Source organism: Vigna radiata, chromosome 9 (assembly GCF_000741045.1).
Source record: "Vigna radiata var. radiata cultivar VC1973A chromosome 9, Vradiata_ver6, whole genome shotgun sequence".
Lineage (NCBI taxonomy): Eukaryota > Viridiplantae > Streptophyta > Magnoliopsida > Fabales > Fabaceae > Vigna > Vigna radiata.
The window spans coordinates 11,215,684-11,226,642 of record NC_028359.1 but is presented as its reverse complement, the minus strand read 5'-3'; the positions used below and the strand labels follow the sequence as shown (position 1 = coordinate 11,226,642).

Below are 10,959 nucleotides of genomic sequence, written 5' to 3'. Positions count from 1 at the left end.
GAAAATGACCTTGTAAATTTGAAGTAAGGAATATCAGGAAAATGATATCCTTACCTTGTTGGGGGAAAGAAGTCAAGTCAAAAATGACTTCGACGAGAGGTATAAGGATGACCGTTCGGGAAAGGTCAGGAAAATGACCTTGTAAACTTGGTGGAGTAGGGAGTATCAGGAAAATGATATCCTTACTTTGTTGAGGGAAAGAAGTCAGTAATGACTTCGACGGGAGGTATAAGGACAGCCGTTCGGCGAAGGTTGGGAAAGTGATTTCCTGATCGGTCTTCGGAAAAGGAGAACGATTTTGTTAAAAAACGCGAGTTAGAAAAGTGATTTCTCTATCGGTCGGTGATGAACGGATAGTAAGCGTGTCGAGTATAAATGTAAAGACATACATTAATTGTTAAGTGCGAAACGAGATGTAGATGCGTTGATCGGTAGGCATAATATAAAGGCGATGTAATGTTCATATAGAAGCACGCGAAGAGTAGGGATACATAACAAGTCCTGTTCAAAATAAGGGCGAGGGGGAACATGAGAATAAGGGGGTGCAAGTACAGTTCATGATGGTAAACAAGTAATTAGTCCTCAGTAGTGTCGGGAACTAGCGGGGCATCGTTCGGGGCTGCCTGGTCAGGGGCGGAGGCGACTTCGGTGGAGGGCTGGGGAGAGATATCGACAAGCTGGCCATCCACCAGGATCTTCATAATGTGAAAACCCTCATGTTGAAGGGGACACTTAAAGAAGTAATGACATTGGGCGATACCCTGCTCGAACCCGCGCTGGCGTTCCTCACACAGCTCATCCTCTAGGGTTGCGAAGTCAACCAATGATTTATCCCGATCGGCTATGGTGGCGGCCTTTTTCGAAGTTAGCTGTTTGATTTGATTGGAAGATTGTTGAAGACTAAGGCTTAGGGAGTCCACTGACTGTTGGAGGCGTTTCACTTCATTTTGGGACTTAAGGAGGGAAGCAGCGGCCTTAGCCCGATCGTCCTCCGCCTTTTTGTTCGCTTTCTCGAGGCCTTCGGTGAGTAGGGCGACATCCTCTTGGGGCTTTTCCAATTTCTTGTTGGAAATCTCAAGTTCAGACACCAGGAGAGGCTTGGTGGTTCCTACGTCGTAGTTCAAGCAGATGCCGGCTCGGGAAAGCAGTTCATAGGCCATGTCGGAAGCCTTCGAAGGAGTTAGCTTCTTGAAGGGCTCTCGTTCTTCTGGAGTCAGGTTGAATTCGAGGCGATCGGACACGTGGATGTTAGGGTCAAGAGGACCGGTTAGCAGGGCGTCGGAGTTCCTTTTTCTTTTTGTTGGAGAAGGGGTCTTTTCTTGGGCGGAGCGTTTTCTCCCTTTGGTTTTCGGTGCGGAGGAGATGACGATCGGCTTGGAGTCGTCAGTTTTGGAGGCACTTAATGGTGGAGGAGGGGCGAAGCTTGTAGGGATTGCAGTGGACGAGGAGGGGATGGTGACATGCCCGCTGCGCTGATTCTTGCGGGCCAAAGCACGAGCAAAGGCTTGATGCTTTTCCATGCCGCCGAAGAAATCTGCAAGGAGGGCACAAACTTAGCAAGTTAATAATGACAAGTCGGTTCAAGAAGATTACAAGAAAACTTACCGAACACCCTAGCTCGTAGAGTGTTAGGCCCAATGAGTTCTATGAGTTTGCGAGAGGAGGTCTTGCGGGGTAGCTGATCGATTTGACGGATTACTTCTAACTCGTCATCGGTCATTTCAGACTCTTTCCAGGAGATAACTTGGTTGGGGTGTTCGGTCCAATATAGGGGAAATTTGGGGGTGCCATTAGAGAAGTATTTGGGTCGGCCGGGTTCGCGTATAGCTATTTTTATGAAGTTAGTCTTGAAGTCTTTATAAGAAGAGTTGAACGAGGTAAAGAGCTGATGGTCCTTCATAGGGACTAAGGAAATCCAACTTTTGTTGGGGTGAGGTTGGACCTTGAAGAAGAAGAGGAAGGAGGCGGGGGTGGGTGTCAGCAACAAGCCAGTGCAAAGGACCGAAAAGGCTTGCATGAATGCCCACCCGTTCGGGTGAAGTTGGGTCGGGCAGATGTTTAATTCGCGAAGCACACCACATTGGAAGTCTGAGAAGGGGAGTCTTACTCCTAGGTCGCGAAAGAGGTTGAGGTAAGCGTAAAAGAAATCCAGAGCATATCCTTCCCGACCGTGGCATACTCGTTCGTTGGATCGGCATACCACCAAAGATATGTCGGTGGAATCTCGTCGGAGGTTAGACATTAGATCCACGGATTCTAGCAGGCGTATGATGGAGGAGGTGGAGATGAAGTAGGACGGGTAACCTCGGGCTTCGTGGGGAGCCCAGTCGTAACCTGGAATGGCGGGTGGCGGGGCGAGGCCGGTCTATTCAAGGGAGTTATCTACATTAAACTCAACCTCGTTGTCAGGAGCTTCCTCCCGAACGGTTTGGTTAGAAGGAGGCGACGAGGAGGAAGGGGAGGAGGTTGAAGCAACCGCATCGTCAGCGTACCCCCGACCTTCATCTTCAAACTCATCAAAAGACCACGACGACGAAGACATTACCTGAGAAGTTGCTGGAACGGGAAGGGTATGGTTTGAGAGCGGGAAATGGAGCACAGGGAGAAGGGAGTGTGAGAATGGGGAGAGGGCCCCTCCACCTTTTATAGCCGAAAAAGGAGGATTGAGAAAGAATCTAAGCCGTCGATTGATGATGGATCTAACGGAGGGGAAGAAGTGACTCTTCGGTGAACCGATGTGATTGATGGGCAAAAGGATCTTGGCCATTGGTGAGGGAATGATCGAATGGATGAGGTGCTGAGACGTTTCGTTGCCAGGAGTTCTTTCAATAGGTTCAACCCCTTCGCTTTTGCCATCGCTCGGGGCTTGGGGGCTGGTGTAGTGGAGGGGGTACGGGTTGACCGATCGGCTGGGGTCATGAGAGAGGGTGTAAGTGTAGATCGGTCAGTGGATATAAGCATAGAAATGCATTCATGAGTATTGATTGGAAAGTAACGGAAGATGCGGCGGTTTAAGGCAATTAATGGGCGGTTATGAATATAGAATCTATAAATAGGAAGTCAAGGGTCAGGTAAAGTACGTTTTCCTGATTTTAATCACTCGTTTTGGTTAAAACTCTATCTGACTTGAGCGTCGGAGTGTTCTCTTTACAGGACCCCCCAGGCAGCAGTCAGGATCGCGAACCGACGAAGCAGGCAGGACGATCGGGAGCAGGGGCAAGGGTTTGGCCGAACGATTCCGTGCCTCAAATACAGAAACAATATATATATATATATATATATATATATATATATATATATATATATATATATATATATATATTTGTGTGTGTAATTACTCGTGTCGTATGGTACCTATTTTCAAAATATTGTGAAAGTTTTTTTGTGTTTGTCTAGGCATTCGTGTCTCGTGGCATCCATTTTCAAAAATGAAAAGAAAAGTTTCAAAAATTAAAAAAACAGTCTAATTATCTCTTCACATTAGAAACCAACATTTTTCTTGAGCACTTGTTTGAACGGTGTTGCCAATTTGCTAAAATTCTTCACAAATCTCTTATAGAAACTTGTTAAGCCGTGGAAAGTTCTCACTTTGGTCATGGACTTAGGTATCGGCAATTTTTTAATAGTCTAAACCTTTTCCTCATCCACATGTGTTCCTTTTGAAGTAAAATAATAAGAAAAATAACATGGTTAGTGCAAAAGATATTTTTTTTTTTTCAAGATTGACATATCTAAGCTCACACAAGATAGATTTTAAATGATGAACATGCAATTCAAGTGAAGTGCTATGGATAAGAATATCATCAAAGTACACCACAACAAATTTTTCTATGAAATCTCTTAATACATGGTTCATTAATCTCATGAAAGTACTAAGAGCATTACTTAAGCCAAAAGACATAGCCAACCATTCATAGAAACCATATTTGGTTTGAAAGTAGCTTTTCATTCATCACCTTCTCTAATCCTAATTTGATTGTATCTACATTTTAAATCAATCTTAACGAATTAATATGCACCATGCAATTCATCAAGAAAATCATCAAGCCCATGTATAAGATGTCTATATTTAATAGTGATATTATTAAAGGCTCTACAATCAAAACACATGCAACATGTCCCGTGCTTTTTAGGTGAAATCTCAAGAAAACACTAAAGGATAGTGAATACTGGTTGTGCAGTATTCTTCACCACTTCTAGTATCTAAGACTCCTAGTTGAGTTTAACCCACTCTTGGTTGTACAATTTTATTTATCACTCCTAGTATTCCTAGACAATCCTAGTATTTCATTGATACACTATCTAGTTAAGTTTCACCCACTCCTGGTTCCCCTAGATAATGCATCTAGTCTGTGTATTCTAGCCTCTCCTTGTACCTGAGTATTATAGCCACTCTTGGCACGTGGGTATTCTAGCCACTCCTGGAACCTGAATATTCTAGTCATATCTAGCATCCTTAGACAATTCTAGTATCTATCTAATATATTGTCTAGTTGAGTATCACCCGCTCCTTATTTGAACTGTTTTAGTTCTCTCTAGAGCATACAATAAATCCACTACGAGATCTTGTAAGGTACTAAAAGTGGTGTTGCTATTGAATCCTAAATCACGTTTCTCAGAGGGATGCTTACAACCTTTGACTAAAAGCTCTAAATGTTCATTTCTTTCAAACGTTCTGTTTAACACTTTGTGCAAACAAGTGTAGAAGGAAAAACATGGACATCAATTCATAAATAACTACTAAAAGGAAAATACAACAAAAAAAATCCAGGACAACCAAAGAGGCATAACTGTTAGAGTGAGAAACAGGGGAAAATAAACATGAATTTTCCCACTATAAGGTACTCAAAATCCAAAGAATTTGAATACAATCAAGGACACTACGATTTAATTCCAGAGCACAAGGGATTCTGAATTGTTCCCATAAAAGGGATATGAATATGACTTACCAGTCACACAGTGCAAATTTCTTGAAGAATCTAATGCAGCCATTTCCGTTTGGCTTAGGATCAGACTTCATTTCCAAGACATTTGATTCAGAATTCATAGCCGCAATTTTGATATCATTTGCTTCACAATGGATCAGCATACTTTCAATATCATTTGGTATACATATTGCCTCATTTTCGAAACTATTGATTCACAATGCGGCGGCTCAATTTCTACACCATTCGATTCACAATTCGTCAGCTCAATTTCTATATCTTTCGATTCACCATACATAAGATAGACAGCCGTTTTCTTGACCACCAAGTCATGACCAAAAGTCACAAAAATCTCCACCTTGTCTCCACCTGCCAAATGTGATATTATCTCCTGCCAATCTTCATCATTAAATGAAATCACTGTTTCTTGCCTGTGTATCTGCAGGCTGCGCTTTGTGTAATTAGCTATTAAGACACTAGTAAGACATTCGGTGGGCTTGATTTCGGGGTTTGATAAATAAACAATACACAAAGTCATTCCCTTCATGCCACAGTCCTCCGGTACAGTGAAAAACACTGACTGTCCCTCACCTATATGGGCCAACCAATAAGGTTTATTGTCAATTGGGAGTGAAACTTCAGAAGCCTCATTGGTTACCAATCCCTGTAATATGAGAAAACAATCTTAGTCATTATGCAATGGACTACTAAAGCTGCAATAATTCTTTTATCATTCCAAAATTACAAAATGAGCATTTCTAATAAAATAGAAATGAATTGTACAACTTTTTGGGGACGCAAATTATACTTTTATTTAAGCGGTTAATTGCCATATGGGAAGATTAAAAACTACAAGAGAAGGTGAATAATTCATGCTTTCATCTGTAAAATAATGATGCATATAATGAGGATTTAAGATTACATTAGTAAGAGTTAATTACTTTTCTACATTAAAAATTTTGTAATGGCATTAAAGACCATTAGTGGGAATTAGTGTGAAATGTAGAGGACCTTATTGTAATGATGATGGTCTATAGTGACACATAATTTAATCTGTAGAAGGATGTGTATCAATAATGCAATGACAGATATACATGAATGCTGAAAATTTCATCAAGCTTTAGTTTTAGTTCTGAGTTATAATAACCTAAATTTGATTTCTTTTCCTATAACTCCCATTTTCTCATCCCAAACTCATGACTAAGTTTTTGAAATATTGAATGATATTCATATATGAGACTCCTCTTTTAACAAATATTTTTCTATACACAGAAACTTGGAGATCGAATCCCTGATCACTTATTGTATAAATTGAAACTCAGCAATGATAACTAATTCAAACAAATTTGGTTTATAGATTAGTTCAGTATATATATCAACAGCAGATCAATATGAATCTATAATGTATTTCTGTTTATGTCTCAGGATATCTTTCAACTTTCTTTTACGTTCAATGAGAAATCTAACAAATACTAGTTGAATTTTCTTTTAGACGCATCATAAGGATTAGTTCAAGCTGTCTTAATTAGTAGCTAAAATTGACCGTATAGTAGAGAAAGGAAAAATCTAGAGAAGGAATTAACCTTAGATATTCTATCGTTGAGAATTTCAAAGAATGCTTTGTAACTTCCAACTCCAATCAAAGATGACCTCAAGTGATGCCTTGAAATTCCTAATTCTGCAACATTTACAGCACGTTCAACCAGAAAGGTTTCTACATCTTTAGATAGTTGAGACTCTGTCTCATATCGCAGCAAAACACTTCGAAGATTTGGAAGGCTTCTAAGCATTGGTGCAAGTTCACTCAAAGTATTATCCTGTGTATTCATTGAAACCAGAGAACATGATGTGCCAGAAAACGGACGCATAAATAACAGGGGATTCATTGTTGGTGACATCCAAGACAGGATTATAGAAGGAAAAACATTTCGTGCCAGTCCTTCAAATCCGCATAAGGATATATATCCAATGCTTTTCGAGGTTACTATTGAAACGGGGACCTGTTTCACAGCAGTATTATCAGCAATTAGAGTTGTCAAGGATTCCATCTGTGCTATATCTTCTTCCAATTTGTCAATCTTTGAACAACCAGAAAGGATGAATGTTTTCACAGATTTCAACTTGTATATCTCTTTGGGGAGATTGCTTAGGCTTGTACAATCCTTCAAATTTATCAATAAAATATTACAGAGATCACCAATGGATTTGTGTATCCCTAATAAACTTGGACAATCTTTGAGAATGAGCTGCTCAAGACTTGGTAGTCTAGAAAAGTCAGGGGTTTCTCTCAAGTACATGGAGTGACTGAGATTAAGGAATTTTAGCCACTTCAAATCCTACAAGATTTTTTTTTTTGACAAATATTAGAGAATAAAATAAAAAAATGAAATAGTAGCAAATAGAAACAATTACTATTTCTATTTTAATCAACCTATAACTTTTAGAAGAAAAACATGTTATAAATACCTGGGATTGTTTCCAGACGAATCGAAGATGACTGTACTTTAAATCAATAGCAATTACATCATTCATACAAAAGCTGTTTGGCAGAGAATTTGAAGGAAAGCCGTGCCAAGAGATCCATTTCAGTTGCTTAGAAAGGTACGCATAATTTCCATCAAGTTGTACATGATGGAGTTGCAAGAGTCTCAATCTCTCCATTTTCTTGAAAGAGTCGGTTTTGAAGCAATCTCTGCTGGTTAAATCCATTTTCAAAACCAATCCCTCAATAGCTTCAGTCCCCTGTTATGTAAAGAGCATAGGGAAATAAATCGAGAAATGTTTTTTGTTGGCTCAGCTGAGCCTAACTACACTTACATTAAACACGGCAAAGAAAACACTTTTAAAAGAAAATGAAAACCGTGCACAGGAAATGTACTTACAGTATTCTTTGTCAATACTTCAACTACTTCCTTTTGAGACCACAGTCGACTGTGCTTCCCGGGGTCCTTTCTTGAGTTTTCACGAATGATCTCTCTTCCCATTTCTTGTAGTAAAGGATGCATTCCAAGTTTGTTGTTTTTTTCTACTTTTATGAGGCTACGTTCTATGAGAACCGGTATTCCAACATCAGCACATAGTTCACAACCATTTAGTATTTCTGTGACATAACCTCTGTCTTTACCTATAAAGAAACAACATACATCAAGTAATATATCCTTCTCCATGTCATTGCTTAAACTATCAAAGCTTATTCTTAATTTCCGCTGAACCTCCTTATTGGGAATTTTTTCTAGTATCGACAATACTCCTTCCCACACTCTCTTTGACGTCTGGTCAAATAAATAAGCACCAAGCACTTCAAGAGCCAGAGGTAGTCCTCCACAATAAGCAACAACGTTTCTTGAAAGCTCACTGAAGTCTTCTTTTGCTTTTGCATCTCCGAAGGCAAGCGAACTAAAAAGCTCAAGTGACTCATTTTCGTTCAAAAGATCCATTTCATATACATAATTAACTTTGAGTTGGTTCAGCAAGTGAAAATCTCTAGTTGTAATTATTATCACAGTTCCTTGACCGAACCATTCACGCCTCCCGCATAGGTTTTCTAATTGGCCAAACTCATTCACATCATCAAGCACAATGAGCAACTTTTTTCGAGAAAATTCATTCTGGATCATAGTTCTTCCCATCCCAACGCTTTTCACCTTCAACTTGGATTCTAGGACATCAGAAAGGAGATATTCTTGCAAAAGAACATATTTTTCATATTTTAGATCCCAAACTTTTCTAATATTCTCAATAAAACTCTTACCAATGAATTTACGATAAATTCGATTGTAGATGGCTTTGGCTAGGGTTGTTTTACCTGATCCTCCCATTCCCCATATTCCTATCATACACACTTTGGTGGATTGATTTTCAATACATTTAATCACGTCTTCCACGCGGGACTCTAATCCAACAGGATAGCTGGTAATAAACAAGTCTCTATAGTCCAGTAATGTCTTGACGCGGTTAACAATTACGTCTACAAGTGCAGCATCATGCCTTCAAGATGAATCATAATGTGTTACCAAAATTAAAACACAACCTTAACATATGCTTCATTCACTCTGAAACCAAGGAAAGTAGGAAGGATTCATTTGTTTACCCGAAATGTCTGACATCCCAACCAGTCATACCTGCAACTCTATTGAGTGCACTGCTCCACCTTGACCGCGCATGTTGCAGTTGTTCTCCTGAATAGCTTCTGTGTGCAGTGTCTTCCAAAGCTTTTCCAAAATCATCCTTCTGATGACGTACATCCAATGGGTCAATCTCGTGAAATACGGGCAGAACTATTTGGCCAAATGTTTCGTGGCATTCAATGATTTTTTCAAGCTCAAGAAGAGAGCAAGCAGATTCAGTGTATGATTTGGAGAAAACGATTATTGTAATCTTAGTGTGTCCTATTGCTCTCATGTGCTCTTCCAACTTCATTCCCTCATCATGCAGATTCTCCTGGCTAATAAAAGTTTTGACTTGAGATTGTAAAAGGACAGAATGGAGATGAGAAACAAACCTTCTACCGATGTCTTCTCCACCAAAGTTGATGAACACATCGTGTATGAAATGGGGTTCTGATGTTAAGAAGGATGAAGATGATGATGATAAAGAAGAAGAAGATGCAAACTCCATGACGGAATTGAAGTCCACTCTTCAAAGATAAAGCAATAAAGATTGATATGTTTTAGATCTAGTCTCGAAGTGCGTGATGAGTCGTCCATATACACTTTAAGAGTTGCAATTATTCACAGTCGATTTCAAAGAAAAATTTCAAATTCCTATTTTTACTAAAATATTTATTGTGATCAATTAAAGAAATTATGGTATTCTATCAAAACTATTAAAAACATTTAGAAAACGACAAAGTTAAATAATATTTAATTAATATTTTAAAGAAAAACAGTAGATGTTGTGTAGAATTCATAGTTTTTGGCTTTCTTTATTCTTTCATTCTAAAACAAAAAGGATGGCTACCACTGAAAATCGGTTTAATAGATTAAAGTGCTTAGGTCAAGCAAACAGTATATTTCCAGAAGACATCTTAAATTTTTAATGGAAGGTTTAGCTCATGTTTGTTAATGGAAGGTTTAATTCTGCAAATGACTTCGGACATAGAAGCTCATAAACAATCAATTCTTGAAGGCGTGTGAGAGTGTTAATCTGTTCTGGCAAATACTTGAGAGTTAGAAATCTATTGATATTCAAAAATCGAAGACAACTATTATTGGTTGGAATCCTAAGAAATAGCTCTAGAGAATGGTGACTCCGAAAACTAAAGGAGTTGAGTGATGACAATAAACCTGGGGACCCAAAAATGTGTATGGAGTGAAGAGAAGAGAGCCACTTGAGTTCAGATGAACTTTTCCGAAGAATCTTAGTTACCCCCAAAGGATTGGTGTCATCCACCGAATTTGAGTTTTGTAATTCGAGTACATCACATTCAACTACCCTGAGTCTTTCTAATGACGGATGGTTGCTACGTAAATATGAATATGTTTGCAAAAGCATCAAAATGGTGTATTTTTTTTAATTGCTAAAATTGATAGATTAAAAAGAAATAACGAAAGTGAATAAGTTGTGTCAAGATGATAAGATTATTAATATAAAAAAATTGTGTTACAGTGACGTGATTTTAATTTAAAATATTTTTAAAATTCAAGTTATGTTAAGTTAGTAAGATCTTAGTTTACTAAGATCTATTTAATAGGTATTATTTTTTAAAAAAAGCGCTATGACATCAATAGATAACATTCTTTTTTTAAATCACCATCTATTAATAGATTGCACTATCATAGATCGCACTTAATTAGTGTTATCTATGATAAAAAAATGTTATCTATATATTTTTTTGTAGTAGTGATATGAACTATTATTTTTGGTTAAGAATTTGTACTTATAATTCTTTCTAAAATCAATTGAGCTGATTGAGATGTCATGTTACCGTCAGACTTAGTTCGTGTAACTTTCCACATCTCATACCTAGTAGGTGCAAGTGCTAGGTTTGAGGATTCAAGTCCTAAAGCCTCTGCACGAGACTTTCTCAACTTTC

At 38.5% G+C, this 10,959-nt stretch overlaps 2 protein-coding genes across 3 annotated transcripts in view; both read right to left on the bottom strand.

Moving 5' to 3' along the window:
* Positions 1-3,254, bottom strand: part of LOC111242562 — a 3,998-nt gene extending 744 nt beyond the window's left edge. Inside the window, exon 1 of the mRNA XM_022786401.1 lies at positions 10-3,254. Within this exon, the coding sequence (XP_022642122.1) occupies positions 576-1,520 (945 nt within the window). The 5' untranslated portion in view covers positions 1,521-3,254 and the 3' untranslated portion in view covers positions 10-575. The remainder of the gene's footprint in view (positions 1-9) is intronic.
* Positions 3,255-4,704: 1,450 nt separating this feature from the next.
* On the bottom strand, positions 4,705-9,694 carry LOC106774264 (protein SUPPRESSOR OF npr1-1, CONSTITUTIVE 1-like). 2 transcript variants are annotated; one of them, XM_014661197.2, is made up of 6 exons: positions 9,016-9,693; positions 8,731-8,912; positions 7,808-8,607; positions 7,392-7,667; positions 6,509-7,261; positions 4,705-5,589 (listed from the first exon to the last, which is right to left on the bottom strand). In XM_014661197.2, the coding sequence occupies exons 1-6, from the start codon at positions 9,540-9,542 to the stop codon at positions 5,083-5,085; spliced, it is 3,045 nt and encodes a 1,014-aa protein (XP_014516683.1). In that variant the 5' UTR covers positions 9,543-9,693; the 3' UTR covers positions 4,705-5,082. The 2 variants fall into 2 exon arrangements, with proteins under 2 accessions (XP_014516683.1, XP_014516682.1); XM_014661196.2 differs by having other exon boundaries at positions 7,808-8,912; positions 9,016-9,694.
* Between the last annotated feature and the right edge of the window lie 1,265 nt (positions 9,695-10,959).

Bases quoted from the DNA above. Each gene is read 5' to 3' on its own strand.
- LOC106774264 (XM_014661196.2), bottom strand. From the start codon at position 9,542: ATGGAGTTTGCATCTTCTTCTTCTTTATCATCATCATCTTCATCCTTC. The intron at 7,668-7,807 runs GTAAGTACATTT...TTTACATAACAG, and splicing joins AAGTATTGACAAAGAATACT to GGGACTGAAGCTATTGAGGG. The intron at 7,262-7,391 runs GTATTTATAACA...AAAATCTTGTAG, and splicing joins TCGTCTGGAAACAATCCCAG to GATTTGAAGTGGCTAAAATT.